The sequence below is a fragment of the Pongo pygmaeus genome, chromosome 1 (genome assembly GCF_028885625.2).
Source record: "Pongo pygmaeus isolate AG05252 chromosome 1, NHGRI_mPonPyg2-v2.0_pri, whole genome shotgun sequence".
NCBI classification, from domain to species: Eukaryota; Metazoa; Chordata; class Mammalia; order Primates; family Hominidae; genus Pongo; species Pongo pygmaeus.
The window spans coordinates 209,010,569-209,032,815 of record NC_072373.2 but is presented as its reverse complement, the minus strand read 5'-3'; the positions used below and the strand labels follow the sequence as shown (position 1 = coordinate 209,032,815).

Genomic DNA, 22,247 nt, shown 5'->3' with positions numbered 1-22,247 from the left:
AGTGCCGTTCCTGCCCCTGCCCTGGGAAGGAGCCCCAGACTTACCAATGTAGATGCTGCCCTTGGCGTTGACTGCCACGTTGGGACCTGGGGACCGGCCACTGACCAGCTCCTCACCGTCGACTTGGATGGAACCTCTGCGGCCCTCCCTGCAGTGGAACTGGGTCAGGCCCCTTCCCACAAACTCCCCGGTCCTCCCCGGCCCCATGACAGAGTCCCCTCCCTCTGGCACCGAGACTCCAGACTCAGAAGTCTGTCCCTGTTCCCCAAGCTCTTTCTTTCCCCCGCTGAACGAGAGATCGGGCCCCACAAACACAGCTTCCTCGTTTCTGCGCCCAGGTTTCCTCGCACTCCTGGGACACTCGCCTGCCCCCAGCAGAGTTCAGTCCAAGATGGAAGCCCAGGCCCTGGCTGGTGGGTTCTCCCCTCCCTGGCTTCAAGTTCTGTCTCCACAGAGCTCAATGCCTGCCTCTCTGCTCATGGTGGGGGGCGTCCTGCCCCACTCCAGAACGCTGGGCCCCATCCCGAGTGCCCGGCAGGGTCCCTTACCGCAGCGCTGTCACCCGGTGCCACTCGCCGTCATTGATGGGGTCCTCAGAGACCAGGCGGGCCTCCCCACTACCCAGCTGGTACCTGCAGTCATCCAGGCCCAAGAAGTATGAGCTGGGGCAGGACCCGGGGGGTGGGGTGCTGGGACCAGGGAAGGGAGAGGAAGGGCCAGGTGCCAGGACCTACCTGAAGACAAGGTGCCCGTCTTGAAGCCCGAGGCTGATGAAGTCCTTGCCTCGGCCGGCCTCTCCCACCTCCTGCCAGGGAAGCACAGGGTCTCTGGGGTCCCCAGCCTGGAGAGCAGAGGCTGCCGAGGCCAGGAGGCTCCGCTTTCCCCTCTCCCCACCACTCCGGCCACCAGGAAGCCAGTTTCCTTCCCCAGGAGCCCCAGAGCCCGGCCGGATGCCCACACTCACCACACCCTGCCAGAGCAGGAGGCCATTGGCTGTGCTGGTCCGAACCTCCAGCTCGATGGTCTCGGGCACCTCGGGCAGGCTGTGGAGGAAGAGTGGGTGAGGGGACAGAAGTCCCAGATTCCCATCCTCCCCATTAGGCCCATGGGCCCTTCCAATGCCAGTCTCACCTCCTGGAGAAGATACGGCCGGGGAAAGCGAGGAAGCCATCATCGTGGAAATAGGCTCCGTACTGCCCAGGGGCATCTGTGGGAGAGAGGAGGATGGTGCCACACCTGCTGCATCAGGCATCAAAATCCCCCGTCAGTTCCCCTGACCCCTACCTCTACGCCAACATACAGGACTAGGGGGCTCTGAGCCTGCAGTCGCTGGGGACCCAAGGGGGCTGTCGACAGAATTCAGGGAGCCTATGACCTTGGATGGGAAAGCATTACACCTCAATTTCCCTCACTTCTCACTGAAATTGAGCAGTTCTTTCAATGAGATGTAGGCAACAAACCAAAGTAGCAGTGGTAGGGCCTGCAACTTTGTTACTAATATTTGCTTGTCACATTACAGTAGCTGCAAATATTTCAAAATATCATTTACACATATTGCTGCTTTGAAATTGTGGTAGGTACTGAGATCACCAGATCTTGTTATTTGATGTGTTAATAAAGAAGCACATATACAGCAAGTCAGGAAACTTGAAAAATGTTTTCATTACTTTACTTCAGCATAATTGCTTTCGTTAAATCAATGTATTTTATTTTATTTTGTGTAGTCAACAGGATCCGGGTCGGGTGACCCGCCATTCTACTTGCCAAGTTCTGTCTGGCTTTAGCCCTGAAAGTCCCACATCCCAAGAAACCCCTCAGTCCGGAGCTACTGGGACCGTTGGTCACCGTGGACTGTGGCAATAAATGGTTCAGAGCCTTGGTGTTCTCTCCATCTTACAGATGAGCAGGCAGGCTCGGGCGAGTGACTGGCCCAGGATGTCCATACTGTGTGTGGCTCCACACCCCCTCAGCCCTGTCTGCTCATGACCCATCCTATAGGCTGGCACTGGCCACAGTAGCTCTGGCAGGGGACAAGAGTAGGGGACCCTCTGCTACCCTCCACCAAATGATGAGGAGAATGGCTGACATTTACCTAACACCTATGATGTGCCTGTGCAGGGAGTGTCCCATCCAGCTACAGACACCATTGCATTTAACTCAGTCGTTACAACAACTCTATGAATGAATATTATATATAGATAATTTTTATTTTATTTATTTATTTTTGAGATGGAGTCTCGCTCCGTGGCCCAGGCTGGAGTGCAGTGGCACAATCTTGGTTCACTACAACCTCTGCCTCCCGGGTTCAAGTGATTCTCCTGCCTTGGCCTCCCGAGTAGCTGGGATTACAGGTGCGCACCACCACGCCTGGCTAATTTTTGTATTTTTAGTAGAGATGGGGTTTCGCCATGTTGGCCAGGCTGGTCTCGAACTGATCTCAGGTGATCCACCCACGTTGGTCTCCCAAAGTGCTGGGATGACGGGTGTGAGCCACCGCACCCAGCCTTATTTTTTATTTTTTTGAGACAGAGTCTCAGTCTGTTGCCCAGGCTGGAGTGCAGTGACACAATCGTAGCTCACTACAGCCTCGACCTCCTGGGCTCAAGTGATCCTTCTGCCTCAGCTGGGACCATAGCCATGTGCCACCACACCCAGCTAATTCTTAAATTTTTTGTAGAGATGAGGTCTGCCTATGTTGCCCAGGTTGATCTTAAACTCCTGGGCTCAAGCAATCCTCCTGCCTGTCTCCCGAGTAGCTGGGACCATAGATGAGCACCACCATGCCCACCTACTTTTTGTATTTTTTTGTAGAGACAGGATTTCGCCCTGTTGCCCAGGCTGGTCTGGAACTCCTGGGCTCAAGCAATCTGCCCGCCACAGCCTCCCAAAGTGCTGGGATTATAGGCGTGAATCACCATACCTACCTGAATATTGAGAGGGAGTTTCGCTCTCGTTGCCCAGGCTGGAGTGCAATGGTGCAATCTTGGCTCACGGCAACCTCCGCCTCCCAGGTTCAAGCGATTCTCCTGCCTCATCCTCTGGACTAGCTGGGATTATAGGCATGTGCCACCATGCCCAGCTAATTTTGTATTTGTAGTAGAGACAGGGTTTCTCCATGTTGGTCAGGCTGGTCTCAAATTCCCGACCTCAGGTGATCTGCCCGCTTCAGCCTCCTAAAGTGCTGGGATTACAGGCGTGAGGCAGTGTGCCCGGCCAGCTGAATATAATATTAACAACAGCTAACATTCTGTACTGACTCTGTACCACACATTGTTCTAGGCGTTTAAAATGCACTAAGTGGCCGGGCACGGTGGCTTATGCCTGTAATCCAGCACTTTAGGACGGTGGCTTATGCCTGTAATCCGGCACTTTAGGAAGCCAAGGGGGGCGGATCACCTGAGGTCAGGAGTTAGAGACAGGCCTGGCCAACATGGTGAAACCCTGTCTCTACAAAAAATACAAAAATTAGCTGGGTGTGGTGGTGTGTACCTGTAATCCCAGCTACTCAGAAAGCTGAGGCAGCAGAATCGCTTGAATCTGGGAGGCGGAGGTTGCAGTGAGCCGAGATCATGCCACTGCACTCCAGCCTGGGTGAAAGAGCAAGACTCCACCTTAAAAAAAAATGCACGAAGTAATTTTACTCTCACATAAAATTTTATCCAAATCCTTAGGGAAAGATGTTACTCATCTCCATTTTCATTTTATATGGGGCACAGAGAGGTTAAGTGACTCACCCAAAGTTCCACAGCTAGTAAGTGGGAGAGCTAGGATTTGAACCCAAGCAGGCTGGCTCCAAGTCTATACTCTTAACCACTATACCACTGCCTCGCCTATTATATTAGTGATACATAAGAAGAGATGTGTCTGTAAAGGGGTTAGCACAGTGCCCGTAAACATTCAATCAGGATTCACTCTTCACTGTTTCCTTAGCTTTTCAGTAGACGGTAGAATTCTTGGGAATGAGGGTCTTGCTTTATGCATCTTATATTTACTGCTCCCAGGGCAAGGATGGGCAACAATAGTTTGTTGACTGAATACATGAATACAGAGGAGGAAACTGAGGTCAGAGTGGTTTCAAAGGCCTGCCCAAGGTCACCCAGCCAGTAAGTGTGGGGCAGGCCCTAGCTCCACACGGCTGTGGTCTTCATGCTGTCTCTGCCCAGCAAGCTCCTCATATAAAGCTGTTTCGCTTGTAGGCCAGAATTGAGGGTATGGGGTAACTGGAAGAGTGAGCTGAGTGGAAGCTGGGGAGGAAGCCATGGCAAGTACTCACCATTGCCCCCGCTGCCCTCAAGATGCCAGTCGGACTCTGCTATGCCATGTCCAGAGCCTATGGAGAAGGGCAGGGTCCAGTTGGTGGGCATAGACACCCGTGGGTACTGTGTCGAGCCCCGGGGCCCCAAGACAGAGATGAAGTGGAGAGAAGCCAGGCCTGGGTACCTTGTTGGCAGCGTGGGCCAGAGAAGCCAGGGAGGCAGAGGCAGCGGGTGCCCTGGCAGGTGCCCCCATGCAGACAGGGTTCACGGAGCTGGCAGGGGTTCTCCTCGTGCTCACACAGGTCTCCTGCGGGCCAGGGCAGAGGCGAGTGGGTGGGTGGGCATGGGCTGGAGGTGTCGTTGACCACCTGTGCCCCTCCCCTCCGGTGCCCTGGGCAGGCTTTCCCACCTTTGAATCCATCTCGACACAGGCACTGGAACTCATACTCGCCAGCAGGCATGCACGTGGCACCATGTTGGCATGGCTGGCGCTCACATGGGGAGCTGTCATAGCACTGCCCGATGCCCTGGCTGCCTAGGAAACTGTAGGTGAGGTCTAGCCGTTTGCCATTCACTGACACCTGTGGGGACAGGGACACTGAGGGACTAAAGGGGCCTGGGAGGCAGAGGCCCAGGTGTACCAGCAGGGAGAAGAATGCAGCAGAGGGCAGCTGGGAGCCCATGTTGGGCCTAAGCGGCAGCATGGATTCTTGGTGTGGGGAGAGAGGCACAGGAGTTGAGTGCCTACTGTGTGCTAGAAACATTCATCCGTCAGCGCAGACAATCCTCTGCACAACCCATCAAAGTAGGTGTGATCATGCCCATTTTACAGAGGAAGAAACTGAGGCTTGGAGGTACAGCATCCTGGCCCAGGGCTCGTGGGTGGCTGCAGGTGGAGGGGCCCAGTGCCAAGGTGCTTGGAGAGCTGAGGGGGGCACAAGGCTTGGCACCCCTCCCCTCCCGCTTGTCCCGAGGAGGCTGCTCTTACCTCGCCCACACACCCACGGAAGTGAGCGCTCATGTTGGTGGCCGGGGACAGTGGCACGGAAGGCTCCACACCCCCCAGGTAGAGCAAGGTGTGCAGGTTGAGGCCCTGGCTCTTGCCGGGTGAGGAGCGCAGCACGGGGCGTCCACCATTCACCTGCAGGCTGCCATCCTTGTTGAGACGCTCTGCAGACACGCGGTGCCAGCGGCCCAGGGCCAGCGGCTCCGTGCTCCGCAGAACGGCCAGCCCTGGGGAGGATGCCAGGCAGGGTTGGGCACATGGGGGCACATGGGTCTCCCTGCCCTCTCCACCACAAACAGGGCCCTGAGCAGATGGGGAATGCCCTACAGCCTTCTGTATTCCAGATGAGGAGACCACGGCTCAGAGAGGGCTAGGGACTGGCCTCAAGTGACACAGAGACAAAATGCACAGGAAGAGGGGACTTGGCCTGATCCCCGCATTTATCCTCCCACGTCTCCCTGCGGCTTGGAGAGCCGAGGGGGGCACAAGGCTTGGCGTGCAGAGCCCTGCATTTGGTGCTAGGTGCTTACCTGACCCCAACTCGTAGCGGAACTCCAGGTGGCCGCCCACCATCGCCAGGGACACGAAGTCCTCCACAGGCCCGCTCTTCCCCCCGCTGAACAGCAGGACCCCGTCAGGGGCGAGTGGCTTGAACTCCACGTCCAGGCGTAGCTCGTGGTGTGTGTTGGTGAGGGCGGGCAGCGCCAGGTAGGAGCCAGCACCCGACAGCGAGGGGGTGGTCACTGTCACACCTGCAGCAGCCACAGCTCAGCTGAGGCAGTGGGGATCCTGGACCCTCGGGTGGGGTCCAGCTACTCTGCCTTCCTCTGGGACCCTTGCCTGCCTCACTCTCCAGGCCCAGAGGCTCAGGACCAGTTGGCACCAGCTGCAGTGGCACAGAAGCCCCCCTGCCCTTGCACACTGGGCTGGGAGGAGCTCCAATATGACAGGGGTCCTCTTTGGGGGCCCTCACTCACTAAGGGGCTCAGGCTGGGCAGACTCGTGGCCAGGTGACTTCCAGATCCTCCGGCTTGGGAATCGTTTTATCATCCGTAGGGCCCATCATGGCCTCAGAGTGCCCCACCCAGCCTCCCCAGCTGACACTAGGACCCTGGGGGTCTCAGACCTGGCTCCACTCACCTTCCTCACACCGCAACCCCGAGCGGCCCAGGTGGCAGCGGCAGGTGTAGCCTCGACCGTCAGGCCGGTTCACACAGGTGGCGTCGGGGCCACAGGCCTCTGGGGGGTACACAGGCCAGAGAAAAGACATGGTGGTGACTCTGGAGGGAGGGGGGTCCTGATGCCAGAGCCCTGCCCATCACACCCCGGGGGGCTGGGCTAGTGAGGGCCAGGCCAGCCTCCTGGGAGGCCTTGGAGGAGGGAACTGAGCAGAGCAAGGCGGGAGCCAGAAGAGGCCAGAGGGAGGACTGCAGGGGAAGCAGTCGAGGGACTCTGTGTGTCTGCAGGTTCTTCAGAGACTGGACAGTGTTGGAGGGGGAGCACCTGGTGGCGGGTAATGGGGTGGGCACCTGGGTAATAAGATGGGACTGGGGGCTGGGCATGGGGGCTCATGCCTGTAATCCGAGCACTTTGGGAGGCCGAGTCGGGTGGATCACCTGAGGTCAGGAGTTCAAGACCAGCCATGGCCAACGTAGTGAAACCCCGCCTCTACTAAAAATGCAAAAAATTAGCCAGGGGTGGTGGCGGACACTTGTAATCCCAGCTACTCAGGAGGCTGAGGCAGGAGAATCGCTCGAACCCAGGAGGTGGAAGTTGCAGTGAGCTGAGATCGTGCCACTGCACTCCAGCCTGGGCAACAAGAGCGAAACTTCGTCTCAAAAAAAAAAAAATAAAATAAAAATGGGGCTGGGGGTGGGGGAGTACCTGGGTGGCGGGGTAGTGCTAAGAATTTGGTCAGCAGGGCTGGAGGAGGGGAAGCAGCAGTGATGGGGCGAGGGCCCTTGGGTAGCAGAGATGGGGGATGGGTACATGGGAGGAGTGGAGAGTGCTCAGGTAAGAGTGGGGGGTGTGGAAGTGCCCCAGTGGTTGAGATGGTGGTGGATATGGGGAGGCAGCAAAGGTAAGAGGCAGGTCCTGGGGCGACAGCGACTGGCGGTCGGGGGTGCATACCTGGATGGCAGTGCAGGGCCTGCGAGTGCTCACAGCGGCTCCCGGTAAAGCCGGCTGGGCAGACGCACACGTAGCTGCTGCTCTCGGAGTCATGGCACTGACCGCCATTCTGCAAAGCAGCCCCCGGAAGTAAGGCCGAGAACATTCAGTCCCCCCCATAATCCCCACAGGGGCCAGCCATGGCTAGGGGTGGAGGCCACGGCAGCCAGGTGGTATGTGGGGTGTGGGGTCACCTGGCAGGGCCGGTCCCGACAGGTGGGGCAGTGGGAGATGCCGTGCGCCGTGAGGTTGAGGTCATGGAAGACAATCTCCTCGCCCTGGATGCGCAGCTCCCGGACACAGCCTGGGAGGTGAGTGGGCAGGATGAGCACAGGGCAGGGTGTCCCAGCCCACACCCTGAGGTGCCCTCCCAGGCTCTCCAGGGCTCTTCCAGCCAGCCAGGTAAGGCCCAGCCTCAGCTGGAGGTGGGGAGGGGGCTCACCTATGAAGCCGCTGCTCAGCCCCGCCTTGGGGATAGCACCATAATCAGGGTAGCCGCCCAGGTAGAGTTCCTCGTTCAGGTCCAGGCCCTGGAACTTGCCCTGGGGAGGTGAGAAAGTCAGGAATGGCAACAGAGGCTGGGCAGGGGCAGGATGAGGGCTGGAAGTAGCAGGATTGGGTTGAGTCTCACCTGGGAGGTCCCGTTGACCGGGGCCAGGTCACCCACAATCAGGGAGCCCTGGGTGAGGCTGCGCAGCAGGGTCACGGTGTGGAAATGGCCCAGGGCCAGTGGTGTGGGGTGGCGGATGGTGGCCATGCCTGAGCCCGCGTCGAACCTGCTCCGTGGGGCAGGCCGGGGCAGGAGAGAGTGGATAGGGGGTTTGTAAGAAGGGCTAGGGGCCCAGTTGGGCAGAGGGGCCCCAGAGGAGGGATGTCACCACTTCCTGCAGTCCCAGCCCTGGGGCTGTTCCAGTTCCTGTCCCTGTCTTGTCCTCCCTCCCTGTGACCCATCCCCTGGATCTTCTCTCCCCACATCCTTTCGCTGGGAGCTTTCCCAGAGCAGCCCACAGGGACCCCAGGCTCAGGGCCCTGCAGCCTAGCACCTGGCCTCCCTGTTCCTCAGAGGACTCCTCTCTCCCTGTGATCACCTTGTTTCTCTGTTTATGGCTTGTTTATTCTTCCCCAGTGAGAATACACCTCTTCCCACAAGAGCCAGAATTTGATCTGTTTTGTTTTACCTGTATCAGTGCCTGGCACACATGGAGTGGTCAGCAAATAACTGATGCATGAATGAATGAATGAATGAATGAATGAATGAATGAATGAATCCTGGCCTGCAGCAGTCCCAAGTCTGAGGCTGCACCCTCCTCCACCTGACTGGCATACTATTCCTACTCTAGCAGATTGGGTGGTCACCAAGGGTAATGGCCACATTTTCTCCTTCCTCCAGATCTCCTTTGTATAATGGAGCCCAGGGTAGTGCTTGCCAGACCAAAGCCCTGTGTCCAGTCCCCCTATAGGTAGGGAGGCTGGGGGTCTCACCGGAACTCGGGCCTTCCCCCAACAAGGCCGAAGGAGATGAAGTCGGGCTGCCGGTTGGCCAGGTTGGTGGGGCTCCCTGGGACTCGCTTCTGCCCGTTGTACAGCAGCATCCCTGGGTAGGCATCACTGTGTAAGGGGCCCCCATCCAGCCACAGGCTCCCTGTCCTCCCCCACCCTAGAAACTACCCAAGCTCTTGAGCCTGTCCACTCTCAGAACCTGTCCCTCCCTCTGGCACTCCTCACACAGCCAGGGCCTTCTCACTATCTCAGGGCTGATGCCCCAAACGCAAGGGCCTTACTGAGCGCCCCTAGAAAAAAACTGAATTTGCTTCACACACACTGGTGTCTCCCTCAAGGGGGAGAGGGAGGCAGAGACTCACCCGAGTAGAGAAGGAGGCCTGGACAGTGAAAGTCAGAGACCCGTAAGAGACGAGAGAAAGAGAGGAGGAAAGGGTGAGATGGAGGCAGGGGAGGGAGGAAGGAGCAGAGATGGGGAGAGGAAGCTGGGACAGGAGGACTGGGGGTGATGCCCCGGTGGCAGAGGAGCCATGGGGAGGCTGGAGATATCACAGAGGCAGGGATGGAGAAGCCAGGAGGCGTGAGAGAAGGCACACCAGGGTGGAGGCCCAGAGGTCTGGGGGCTTCTGGAGAGGGAGGGCTGAGGGATTGGGGCAGGACTGAGGGGCAGCCAGGGCTCAAGCCATGATGGCAGTTACTCCACGAGGTCCCTCAACCCAGGCCAGCCCACCCTGCAAATTAACCCTCCTGCTCACCATCGGCTGAGTCGGGCCGGAAGGTGATCTTGATCTCGAACTTCCTATAGGCATCCTTGATGGTGGGCAGCGGTAGGAAGGAGTAGGGGGTCTGCGTGAAGTAGGGCACCACCCGCTCTGCCGGCAGAGAGCACAGTTGGAGACCCTGCCAGTCAGGGAGTGGGCAGGGCAGTGCCAATTCTTGGGGGTGGTGTCTTACCTGGCACCTGCAGATGGGCAAAGGCTTTGACCTTGCCCTGGCGATTAGTGGCGGTGCAGACGTAGGTGCCTGCGTCCTGGGGTCGGACTGAGGGCAGCATCAGCATGTTGTTCTCCAGGCGGCTGTCGGGTGGCAGGCTGCCATCCAGCTGCAAACGCACCAGCACTGAGGGCCCTGGCCTTAGCCCACAGCTCCAGGGGCCTGCCTCCCATCTGTGCCTCAGGCCCACCTTTCAACGTTGAGTGTTTACTCTTGGCCAAGCCTGTGCCACATCCTGGGGACACTGAGATGCTTCAGACCTGGTGCCAGCCCCCCAGGCATGCCTGCTGGTTCCCTCTCCAGCACTTACCTTGCTCCAGCTGATGTCAGGAGTAGGGTAGCCTGAGGCTATGCAGGGGAAGACAGCTGCAGAACCAGCAGGCACACGGACTTCTTGGGGCATTGAGATCTGGGGCAAGGCTGAGAGGCATGGAAGAGACATAGGCCATCAACATGACAGTCACAGATGTGTGCCCAGCCTGCACCCTGATTCATTTCATCTTCACATCACCCCTTGAAGGGAGCCACTACATTCCATTTCACAGATAAGGAAATTATGGCTTAGAGGGGAAAAGCGGCTGTTTGCTCCTGGTTGGGCAGAGTCAGGGTTCAGGGCCAGATCCATTTCACTCTACAGCCTGAGACCTCTTCAACGTGCCTGGGCAAAAAATTGTGCAGCCCTTTGGGGACCTGAGAAGTGCGTAGTAGGGGCAGTATAGGTAAGAAAGTTTGGAGGCAAGTCACAGGGCTTGGGGTAAAAAGGAATTGCCTTTAAAGAACACACAGTGTTTGTGTCTGCCCTGCATCTGTTGTCCTTGTTTTACTCTCTATTAGGTCTGTTTGTTGACTGGGTTATGTCTCTGCCCTCAGACTATGCTGCAGGTCTCTCCCAGCAGAGCAGGCACTCCCTGCTGATGAGGACAAGGTTTCTTTTTTCTTCTTGATGCTCTATGGCCTAGCTCTCTCCCTGTACATTCCAGGCTGCCCTGGGGGAATCTCACTTTTATCCCCTGCTGCTGCCACCTGTTATGAAACCTGCCCCTTAAACACACACAATGGAAAATGTCCCAAGTGAACAGAAAGGAAGAGCAGAGCGGGCAGGCAGAAGATGGCAGCAGGAGAAGCCCCTGCCCCACTCACTGTCCCCCAACAAAAGTCCCCACTGGCCTTCACCTTGCACAAGCAGCAGGACGTGGGATTGTGTGGTGCCGGCTGCGTTGGTGGCAGTACAGCGATACTGTCCCGCATCAGCCAGCTCTACGTGGGCGATCCTGACGACACCTCCGCTCTGCACAATGCCTGGCCGCAGGTGCCCTCCAACTTTGCTCCATGTCACCTGAGGCTTGGGGTCACCCAGTGCCAGGCATTCGAACTCCACGGCGTGGCCAACCACCACGGTCTGCACAGAGGTCCGGATGTTGATGAGCACCGAGGGCAGGGCTGGGGAGGAGGGAGGCAGAGGTCCAGTGAGATCAGTCACTGCCGGCCTGGCCTGAGGGAGGCCATAGACTGCCCAAAGAAAGGTGAGCACTGAAGTTCCAGCATTCATTCATTCCTCATTCACTTTTTCATGCATTCACTCACAAACACACTCACTTGTCAGGTCTTATGCATTTACTCACTCACGTGTCCACATCTTTTTTTTTTTAGACAAAGGGTCTTGGCTGTATTCACAGGTGTGATCACGGCTCACTGCAGCCTAGAACTCATGCGCTCAAGCAATGCTCCAAGCTTAGCCTCCTGAGTAGCTGGGACTACAGGTGTGTTCCACCATGCCCGGTTCACACTGATTCAATCTTCATCGGTTCATCTGAGCACTCACACACTCCACCCATATCCTTCTTCCCTCCCTTGAAATATTTATCAAGCCCCTTTTACTCTATGCTAGACACAAGCAAGGCAAAATAGAATAATTCTCTTTATTCTGACATATTTAGGGGGATTCCTAGGGAACAGGGTCTGGGCCCTGTGCCTCTCTCCCTGTCTCATCTCTGTTCCCTGCTCTTAGCAGAGGCCTGAAGCCACCCTCCTACCTTGGACAACCAGCTGGGCACTGGCCTGGGCCTTCCCCCAAGGTCCATGGGCCTGGCATATATATGTCCCTTGGCAGCTCTGGTCCAAGTTCTGGATTCTATAAAGAAAAAATAATAAGACATCAGGGAGTTGAAAACAACTGATAGAATGCTTTGCAATTGGGCCAGGCGCGGTGGCTCACGCCTGTAATCCCAGCACTTTGGGAGGCGGAGGCAGGCGGATCACTTGAGATCAGGAGGTTGAGACCAGCCTGGCCAACATGGTGAAACCCTGTCTTTACTAAAAATACAAAAATTGGCCAGGCATGGTGGCACACGCCTGTAATCCCAGATACTCGGGAGACTGAGGCACGAGAATTGCTTGAACCCGGGAGGCGGAGGTTGCAGTGAGCAGAGATCACGCCACTGCACTCCAGCCTGGGTGACAGAGTGAGACTCTGTCTCAAAAAAAAAAAAAAAAAAAAAAAAGAATGCTTTGCAATTGTGTGGGCGTTAAAAACTGATGTAGAACAGCACGCAGTGTTGCATTCTAGTTTCCCAATAACTACTAGAGGTAGGCAGGCAGGTTGGGGGGCACCACACCCATTTTAGACAAAGACCTTATGGTCTAGGGCTCAAGATTACACAGTTATCAAGTAGCAGAGCTGAGATCTGGGGTCATTTGTATATTTTTGGCCCCAGGGCCTGTTCTCTTTCCTCCACTAATAATAAATACGAATGGGCCACTGTTTACTGAAGGCCTTCCAAACACCAAGCACTGTGCAAGTGCTTCAGATAATCTCCTTTCAGTCTTTTCTCTTTTTGAGATGGAGTTTTGCTCTTGTCGCCCAGGCTGGAGTGCAATGGTGTGCTCTCGGCTCACTGCAACTTCTGCCTCCTGGGTTCAAGTGATTCTCCCGCCTTAGCCTCCCGTGTAGTTGGGATTACAGGTGCCCACCACCACGCCCAGTTAATTTTTTGTATTTTTAGTAGAGGCAGGGTTTCACCATGTTGGCCAGGCTGGTCTCAAACTCCTGACCTCAGATGATCTGCCCGCCTCAGCCTCCCAAAGTGCTGGTATTACAGGCGTGAGCCACCTTGCCTGGACCTCATTCAGTCTTATATAACCCATTGTACAGCTGAGAACACTGAGGCTCAGAGAGGTAAAGTGATGTGTCCAAGGACAGTGCTTCATGTTGCGCCCCCTGGGGCAGATGCTTTAACTCTGCTCACTGTGAGCCTTGGGCTATGCTGCCCAAGTCCAGTCCTGCCCCCGGCCCCACTCACCGGAGCACCCCATCCTGCACGCTGTGACCCGGAGGCAGCTGACCCCCTTCCTTGAACCAACGGAGCTGGGTACCCCGGTCGCTGGGCACAGCACAGTGGAATTCAACGCTGGCCCCAATGCTCTTGGTCTCTAGCTGAGGCGTGACCTGCACGGTGGGCGTGGACCCTGCTGGGATGGAGGTGGCAGGGAGAGAGCCGGGAGGGCCTGCGGGGACATGTATGAGGTTCTGCAGGTATATGTGTGTGTAATATCCCTGATGCCCCTCCAGGGACCCAGGAAACCCCCAGCCCAACATTCAAGGAATGTTCTCCCGATAGCCTTTCTGACCAGGGAAAAAAGACCCTTCAGTGGCAGATTCATTCATCTGCACACACAGCTGCCATTCCGCCAACACAGATAAGGGCCTGTGGAGTGCTGGGCTGTTTCCACAGCTCCTTGCTTCTGGTTTGGGAGGGCAGGCCACGAAAAGAGTGGGAGAGACTCAACACTTTTTTTTTTTTTTTTTGAGATGGAGTCTCGCTCTGTCCCCAGGCTGGAGTGCAGTGGCACGATCTCACCTCACTGCAACCCCCACCTCCCGGGTTCAAGCGATTCTCCTGCCTCAGCCTCCCAAGTAGCTGGGACTACAGGACTACTACGCCCGGCTAATTTTTTTTTGTATTTTAGTAAAGACAGGGTTTCACCATGTTACCCAGGCTGGTCTCGAACTCCTGAGCTCAGGCAGTCCGCCTGCCTCGGCCTCCCAAGGTGCTAGGATTACAGGTGTGAGCCACCACGCCTGGCCAGACTCAGACATTTTAAGGAAGGACAGCAAAGCCTATTCTGCCTGCAGTTTAAATAAGAGAATCCAGGGACTTGGCCATGGCAAAGACACCTACACGTGCAGGGGACAGATGGGAGGCAGAGGCTGATGCATATTGTCCGCATTTACTAAGTGCCTGCTGTGAGCTACAGTTTTACATCTGTGTTTACCTCTGTGTACCTTTCCAACTCGGCCTACGTGGTTGGCATTGTTCTCTCCACTTTATAGATAAAGAAACTGAGGCTCAGGCCGAGCACGGTGGCTCACGCCTGTAATCCCAGCACTTTGGGAAGCTGAGGTGGGTGGATCACTTGAGGCCAGGAGTTCAAGACCAGCCTGGCCAACATGGTGGATCCCCTTCTCTACTAAAAACACAAAAATTAGCCAAGCATGGTGGCGCGTGCCTGTAGTCCCAGCTACTCGGGAGGCTGAGGCACGAGAAAGGCTTGAACCCGGGAGATGGAGGTTGCAGTGAGCCAAGATCACGCCACTGCACTCCAGCCTGGGTGACAGAGTGAGATTCTGTCTCAAAAAAAAAAAAAAAAAAAAAAAGAAACTGAGGCTCAAAAAGGTTCAGTGACTTGGCCAAGGTTGCATAGCCAGCAAATGGCCAAGCTGTGCTTTGAACCCAGGTCTGTGTCCACAGTCCAGGCCCTTGACCAGTGGGCTACATGCTGTGCTGCTTTAAATGTTTGGGGCCCAAAAGCCCTCATTTGTATTATTGATGAGGAGGCCATGGAAATGCTGAGCTCTCTGAAGATCCACTGAAGCCCTGGGCATGCTGGGGTGGGCACTCCTGTCACTCATTCACTGTTGTCCCTGTTAAGCATTTACCCAGCCCATCCTGGGCCTTGTTGCCCTCAATTAAGCCCAGGGCTGCTGAGATGCCTGGGTTCAGGCCCTGCCCTGAGCATTCTCACTGCCTGGCAGGGGAGGCAGGCTGGGGCGCTTATGTACACAGAATGGTTTCCTTTGGCAGTGCCAGGGCTGTGCCAAAGGTGGGGAGCAGCCGTACAAGCTAGAGGAGCTGAGCACATGTGATGGAGGGCTTCCTGGAGGAGGCAAGCCTGCCTCGGGCCCTGGAGAGCAGGGGAGATGAGGGCATTCCAGGTGGCGTTATGGAGGGAGGCCCTCCCACCCGAGTCTGCCTAGCTGGGTCATCGAAGGACCAGGAGGAAAGGTGATCCCCTTCCACCCTGAGCTGGGCTGCTTACCTTGGACAAGCAGCTGGGCAAAGGCCTCGGCTGAGCCCACCTTGTTGGTGACCCGGCAGCGGTAGCGGCCTGAGTCCTCAGGGGCTGCACGCTCAAAGTGCAGCAGCTCGTTCCTGGCAGTCGCCCTCCCAGGAAGGCTGCTGCCCACGCGGCTCCACTGGAAGGTGAGTGGGGGTGTCCCGTGAGCCAGGCACTGGAGCTGCACCGTCTCCCCCGCCTGCACCGAAGCGTGCTCTGGGACCGTGGTGGCATACGGTGGGCCTGGGTGGGGGACATAGAGGTCAGGATGGGGGAGGGCAAAGGTCAGAATGGCAGCAGGTCGTTGGATCCAGGTGTCCAGCGAAGCTGAATGGTGAGCCCAGAGGACTAGGGATAAGGAAAGCAAAGGTCCCAGGAGGGGATGTGGGTGTCGGGCAAGGAAAGGCTCTGGGATCCTGCAGTGCCTGAAGACCTCTGGATGGGGTTCCTGGGGTTCTGTGTGGGGTGGAGCCTAGTCGGGGGGCTCAGATCTCCATTTGGTGCAGACAAAGAAGGGATGAGGCCTTACTCTCCACGTGCAGGATGATGGTGGCCTCAGCGTGCCCGGCAGGGCTAGTGGCATTGCAGATGTACTGGCCTGAGTCCTGCTGGGCTACCCGGGGTATGATGAGTGTGTCACCTTCCAGCCGGTGCTGCCAGGGCAGTGGGGAACGCAGCTTGGACCAGTGGATGGTGGGTGCAGGGCTGCCTGTGGAGTCAAGTGGAGGATGACAGAAGTCACTGGGCTACCTCAGCGACCCGCAGAAGGTGGCCATGGTGAGGAAGGGCCCTGGATGATCCTGTCCCTCTATGGGGACCCCAATTGGGTTCCTTGGCCATCACTGGGGGATGCTAGCAACACGGTCTCCCCGTACTCCCCACCCCTGGGCATGACATCATCTCTAGATCACATGTGTCTACATTTCAGACCCCAGGACATCCCTGCCCTGCCAGCCCTATGTGCCAGCCCCTGGCCACACCTGTGGCTGAGCAGCGCAAGGTGGCCGTGTGTCCAGCCTCCACAGTCAGCTCAGCTTCTTCAGCTTGGACCTGAGGGGCTCCTGGGGCCATGGCGCCCGTGTCCACGATCACCTCCACCTGCTTCTGTGCTGTGCCCAGTGCATTCTGAGCAAGGCACACGTAAGTGCCCGCATCTGATGGTTTAGCTGATGAAATCTGGGAGAAAGCAAGGAGGCTGGTTATGTGGGGACTGAGTGGGGACTCTGATGTCAGCCCCAGCTCTGGCTTGGTCTTCCCTATTTCCTCTACCCTGCTTTGGTATTTATTTATTTATTTATTTATTTTTTGAGACAGGGTCTCACTCTGTTGCCCAGGTTGTAGTGCAGTGGCACCATCTGGCTCATTGCAACCTCTGCCTCCTGGGCTCAAGCAATCCTCTCACCTCAGCCTCCTGAATAGCTGGGACTACAGGTATGTGCCACCATACCTGGCAAATTTTTTATTTTATTTTAATTAATTTATTTATTTTGAGATGGAGTCTTGCTCTGTCTCGTCCAGGCTGGAGTGCAGTGGCGCTATCTTGGCTCACTGCAGCCTCTGCCTCCCTGTTTCAAGCAATTCTCCTGCCTCAGCCTCCCGAGTAGCTGGGACTACAGGTGTGTGCCACCCCACCGGCTAATTTTGGTTTTTTTTTTTTTTTTTTTTTGAGGGTGTCGCTCTGTTGCCCAGGCTGGAGTGCAGTGGCATGATCTCTGCTCACTGCAAGCTCCACCTCCCAGGTTCACACCATTCTCCTGCCTCAGCCTCCTGAGTAGCTGGGATTATAGGCGCCCGCCACCACACCTGGCTAACTTTTTTTGTATTTTTAGTAGAGACGGGGTTTCACCATGTTAGCCAGGATGGTCTCGATCTCCTGACCTCATGATCCGCCTGCCTCAGCCTCCCAAATTGTGGGATTACAGGTGTGAGCCACCGCGCCCGGCCTAATTTTGTATTTTTAGTAGAGACGGGGTTTCACCATGTTGGCCAGGGTGGTCTCGAACTCCTGACCTCAGGTGATCCACCCACTTTGGCCTCCCAGGCTGGTTTCAAACTCTTGGGCTCAAGTGATCTTCCTGCCTCGGCCTCCCAAAGTGCTGGGATTACAGGCACATGCCACCATGCCTGGCCCTTTCCTTGGTTTTTAGCTCTCCCATCTGGTTGCTTGAGGGTTCACCCTCATGACACCCCATTAGTCCACTCACCCACTTGGCCTTCGACCCACCCTCCCACTCATTCTTTCTTCCTTCTCCTACCTTCCTTCTCTCTTCCCTCTCATCTTCCAGTCTATTCGCCATCCACCCATCCCATCCCATCCCATTCCTCCCTTCCTCTCTCCATCCACTCATCACCACCTGCCCATCCACTACTATCTCCTCCAAGCACCCGCTCAAGGCTGGGCCATGGACTGGGCCTCAGACCCAGAGAGGCACCAGCCCCGGCTTCACCTGCAGCACCGCGTGGCTGTCCATGAGTCCATATGTCCGCTGCTCCAACTTGGCAGGGGTGCTGCTGATCCGGGTCCAACGAGCAGAGGAGCGGGGCTCCCCGGCACTGACACACTCTAGGGTGACAGCCTTTCCCACTTTCACCCACACGGGGCCCTCGGGGAGCACGGACACTGTAGGGGGCCCTGTGTGGAGGAATGACAACCACTGACATACAGGCAGGGCTCTGCTGGTCACCCACACTGCCATGGCCTCCAGCTTAGTAACTGCTGGGTGGGCACCAGTCTCCCCACTGCACTGAGATGGAAACTGAGGCTCAGAGAGGGAGAATGCCCAAGACAGAGTCAGTGGTGGAAGGAGGATTTAAACTTGGAGGCTCTGAGCTGAGAATCAGGGCTGGAAACAGGAGGGCAAAGCCCCACATGGCCAACGTCCCCTCACCGTGCACACTGAGGTTCACCACACTCTGGGCCACGCCGTAGGCATTGGAGGCCACGCAGCGGTAGGTACCGTGGTTGCTGGGCCGGGTGCCCACGATGGTGATGATGGAGCCATTGGGACTGATGTGGACGTTGTCTGTGAGGTTGCATGGGGGAGGGTGAGAGAGGATTGACCTGGTCCTTCTCATGTCTTGGTGCTGCCAGCCTGTGCCCCTGGGCCCACGCCCCCAACCCCTCCGGCCTGGGTGTGTCCAGCTCATGGAGTCCCAGATAGCAGAAGGTAACAAAGGACTTGGAAACTCCTGGGTCCAGCGCTCTTGCCATACAGAGATGGGAAGGGCCTTACTCAGGGCCACACCATGAATGTGGGGCATCCAGACTTCTGCTCCACCCTTGCACAGTGGGAATGACGGCACCCCCATGCCTGCCCCCGGCTTGCCCACCCGCCCACCAGCCTGGCTCACCCTCCAGCTCCTGGTTCCGGGTCTTCCACTCGAGGCTGATGGGGGCTGCCCCATCATGGATGAGGCACTTGAAGCTGGCATCCTGGCCCTGCTGCACGGTGCTGCTGGGCGGGTCGATGGAGATGACCGGGCTCCTAAGGCCTGGGGCCAAAGGGGCAGAGGGCTAGGCTCAGCAGGGATGGGCTCAGCTTCAGGGCCCTCCCCTTTGCCCCTTGCCCATGGCATCTGCCATACTCACGGTAGGAAGACCCCTCGCTGGGTGGGATGGTGACTGTGAAGGAGGCTTCTTGCTCAGGGCCTGGGCTGCCGGCTGCACGACACACATACTCGCCTGAGTCGGCAGGGGAGACGTGGTGGAGCCGCAGCTGGGAGCCATGAGTCTGTCAGAGCAGCGAGGAGACAGTTATCAGGGTAAAGTCCCCGGGACAAGGAATGTCCCCAAGCCCAACTGTGCTGGTACCCGAGAGTTCTCTCGGAAGCTCAGGGTCCCAGCTGGTAGGGCTGGTGGAAGCTTCATTCACAGAATCCTAGAGGTCCAACCCACTCACTTTACAGTGGAGGAAACTGAGGCCCAGGAAAGGATTCAGCTGCAGAGCCAAGAGAAAAACCCAGGTCTCCTGATTTGCAGGCTGGTGAACTCGTCCCCCAAACGTATTTTATCCCCTGGGATCCCCAAGCAGGCTGGTGTTTGCATGAGGTTTGGGTACAGAAAGCAACTGCAGGTCTAACCGTGCCTGACCTGGAATCCTCCCCATCCTGGCCCCGTACCTGGTGCCGGGCAGGGAGGCTGCCCCCGCGCTTGTACCACGTGACCTGGGCATGGGCCTGCCCGGGCACCACACAGTTCAGATCCAGAGTCTGCCCTTCAGTCACGTGTGAAGAGGAGGCCTCGATGTAGATGGGCTGGGCCAGTCCTGGAGCTGTGGGCACAGGGGATGGGTGAGAGAGGCCAGGCTCTGGGGATCAAGGCAGGGGCTGAAGGTGGTGGCAGTGAAGACCAGCTCCAGTTGGTCCTGGGGGTGCGGTGGCTTCAGAGTGGCTGATATAACCTAAGAAGGGTCTCCTTTCCCTGGGGACTCAAGGGTCCTCCTGAAACCCAGGGCTGGGGACCCCCTGGTTGAGGGGACGGGACCATTGTCAGACTTGGTAACACCTAGGTTGGCTTGATCCTCTGTGGTAGGAAACCCCGCCCGCAGGCAACAATAAGCACCCGGCTGGGAGAGAGGAGAAGAGCAGAGCCGGGAAGGCGCCCCGTGCCTGTGCTCCAGCATCACCCACTGCTCCCTATTACTCACCAGGAATGGGTCCTGGGCTGGAGGGCTCAATTGTGACGTGGACAGATGCCTCCAGGGTGCCTGAGCTTCCGGTCACTTGGCACGAGTACTCGCCAGAGTCAGCCGGGGACACCTGGTTCAGCCTCAGCAGTGGGCCGTGGACCTGGCCAAGGTGGGGTGAGAGTGGGGAGGGTGAGCTGGGAGCCTTCAGATGCCCAGGCCTCTGGTACCCACACCCTGGGACTGCCATGCACAGATATGTAGGTGCATCCTGTTGGAGGCGACCCCTTTGACAGTCTGCATTGTGGAAGGCATGTTTATTATGATGGTTTTTCTGGTAGGAGGAAGAGCCTTGGGTTACAGGTGTCCTTTCTTTTTTGAGACAGTGTCTCACTCTGTCATCCAGGCTGGAGTGCAGTGGTGCAATCTCGGCTCACCGCAATCTCTGCCTCCTGGGTTCAAGTGATTCTCCTGCCTCAGCCTCCTGAGTAGCTGGGATTACAGGAGTCTGACACCATGCCTGGCCAATTTTTGTATTTTTCGTTTCTCCATGTTGGCCAGGCTGGCTTTGAACTCCTGACCTCAAGTGATCCACCTGCCTTGGCCTCCCAAAGTGCTGGGATTATAGGCATGAGCCACCGTGCCTGGCCAGAGATGTCCTTTTCTATTTTGCACCAAGGTGCTGTAGGGCTGGTGGTGGCCCTGCTGTGCCCAGCCCGCTCTCAACTTCCTGACTCCAGTGACCTCCTGCTGCCATTCCCCACAAGCCCCGGTTGCTGAGGCCACTTTCCCTTCAGGGCTGGATTCAGGCAGGACCGCTGTGGGTGTGGAGGATGCATGCATCCTTCTCCAGCTCCTTTACCTGGTGCCGGGCAGGGAGGTTTCCTCCACGCTTGTGCCACATGACCTGGGCGTGGGCCTGCCCGGGCACCATGCACTTCAGATCCAGGGTCTGCCCTTCGGCCACTCGGGAGGAGGACGTCTCGATGCGGATGGGTGGGGCTCCACCTGGGGCTGGGGCACAGGGGAGAGGTCAGTGAGCTGAGATACCCACCCTGATGCCCTTAGCCCTTCCCCTGGGGCCCAGATGTTAGGACCAGAGGCCATTTGGGACATGGCTTCTTTCCCTTCCCATTCCATTGAGGCCTGGAGCAGCTGGGCTAGCCTGGGAGGTGGAGGCACTTCTCATCCCCCCAGGCAATGGCCCCACCATCTCCTCCTCCTCCCATGCTCCCAGCACCAGTGGGGCCAGGGCTCAGGTCTAGACACCTCCACACAGACCACTAGACCACTAATGTTTGGCAAACTCAGATAGAATGTGGCTAAGAACCCAGACTCTGGGGCCAGACTGCCTGGGTTCAAATCCCAGCTCTGCCATTGATTAGTTGTATGACCTCTGGAAAACAACTTCACCTCTCTGAGTCTCAGTTTCCCCGTCTGTAAAATGGAGAGAACAATGCCATCTACCTCAAAGGGCTGTTGTGAGGATAAAATGAACTAATGTGTGTAAATATGATAGGGTCCAACACCTAAGAAGTGCTGGATCATGTTTACTACTTAGCAATCCATGTCCCCTTATCATGATTTCTGCATAGCATGTGTCCCCTGTGCTATTAATTACTGGACATTTTCCTTTCAACTGATTCACTTTAAAAAAAACCTTAACAACACGCTGGGCGTGGTGGCTCACGCCTGTAATCCCAGCACTTTGGGAGGCCGAGCCGGGCGGATCACTAGGTCAGGAGTTCGAGACCAGCCTGACCAACGTGGTGAAACCCCGTCTCTACTAAAAATACAGAAATTAGCTGGGCGTGGTGGAGCATGCCTGTAATCCCAGCTACTCAGGAGGCTGAGGCAGGAGAATCGCTTGAACCCCAGAGGCGGAGATTGCAGTGAGCCGAGGTCGCGCCACTGCACTCCAGCCTGGGCGACTGAGCGAGACTCTGTCTCAAAATAAAACAAAAAAACCCTTAACTACTTAGCCCCATCATAAGCAAAGATTTCCAAGACATAAGGACAGGCTTGATGTGTTTTTTTGTCCCTTATATGCCACCAGTACTAATAAAGATGTTTATTTAATTATTTATTTATTTATTTTTGGAGACAGGGTCTCACTTTGTTGCCCAGGCTGGAGTGCAGTGGTGCAATCTTGGCTCACTGCAACCTCCGCCTCCTGGGTTCAAGTGATTCTCGTGCTTCAGCCTCTCGAGTAGCTAGGACTAATGGTATGTGCCACCATGCCCAGTATTTTTAGTAGAGATGGGGTTTCACCATGTTACCCAGACTGGTCTCGAACTCATGAGCTCAAGCAATCTGCCCACCTTGGCCTCCCAAAGTGCTGGGATTACAGGTGTGAGCTACCAC

The 22,247-nt window shown here is 56.7% G+C and overlaps 1 protein-coding gene across 4 annotated transcripts in view; it reads right to left on the bottom strand.

The window, feature by feature from the left end:
* HSPG2 (heparan sulfate proteoglycan 2) overlaps window positions 1-22,247 on the bottom strand; it is a 116,695-nt gene that overhangs the window by 1,306 nt on the left and 93,142 nt on the right. For 2 of the 4 annotated variants that reach the window (XM_063658800.1, XM_063658801.1), the window contains exons 65-96: window positions 20,746-20,897; window positions 19,905-20,046; window positions 19,378-19,529; window positions 18,848-18,989; window positions 18,610-18,750; window positions 18,147-18,281; window positions 17,706-17,890; window positions 16,239-16,434; window positions 15,788-15,967; window positions 15,241-15,501; window positions 13,224-13,428; window positions 11,958-12,055; window positions 11,098-11,364; window positions 10,235-10,344; window positions 9,886-10,033; window positions 9,687-9,803; window positions 8,914-9,025; window positions 8,063-8,207; window positions 7,874-7,973; window positions 7,626-7,735; window positions 7,393-7,501; window positions 6,403-6,501; window positions 5,793-6,014; window positions 5,245-5,489; window positions 4,666-4,837; window positions 4,441-4,563; window positions 4,274-4,330; window positions 1,132-1,207; window positions 965-1,043; window positions 735-841; window positions 549-632; window positions 45-148 (exon numbers count right to left, since the gene is read on the bottom strand). In XM_063658800.1, coding sequence (XP_063514870.1) covers window positions 45-148; window positions 549-632; window positions 735-841; window positions 965-1,043; window positions 1,132-1,207; window positions 4,274-4,330; window positions 4,441-4,563; window positions 4,666-4,837; window positions 5,245-5,489; window positions 5,793-6,014; window positions 6,403-6,501; window positions 7,393-7,501; window positions 7,626-7,735; window positions 7,874-7,973; window positions 8,063-8,207; window positions 8,914-9,025; window positions 9,687-9,803; window positions 9,886-10,033; window positions 10,235-10,344; window positions 11,098-11,364; window positions 11,958-12,055; window positions 13,224-13,428; window positions 15,241-15,501; window positions 15,788-15,967; window positions 16,239-16,434; window positions 17,706-17,890; window positions 18,147-18,281; window positions 18,610-18,750; window positions 18,848-18,989; window positions 19,378-19,529; window positions 19,905-20,046; window positions 20,746-20,897 — 4,575 coding nt within the window. The remainder of the gene's footprint in view (window positions 1-44; window positions 149-548; window positions 633-734; window positions 842-964; window positions 1,044-1,131; window positions 1,208-4,273; window positions 4,331-4,440; window positions 4,564-4,665; window positions 4,838-5,244; window positions 5,490-5,792; window positions 6,015-6,402; window positions 6,502-7,392; window positions 7,502-7,625; window positions 7,736-7,873; window positions 7,974-8,062; window positions 8,208-8,913; window positions 9,026-9,686; window positions 9,804-9,885; window positions 10,034-10,234; window positions 10,345-11,097; window positions 11,365-11,957; window positions 12,056-13,223; window positions 13,429-15,240; window positions 15,502-15,787; window positions 15,968-16,238; window positions 16,435-17,705; window positions 17,891-18,146; window positions 18,282-18,609; window positions 18,751-18,847; window positions 18,990-19,377; window positions 19,530-19,904; window positions 20,047-20,745; window positions 20,898-22,247) is intronic. The other 2 variants (XM_054502323.2, XM_054502324.2) reach the window with 1 other exon arrangement.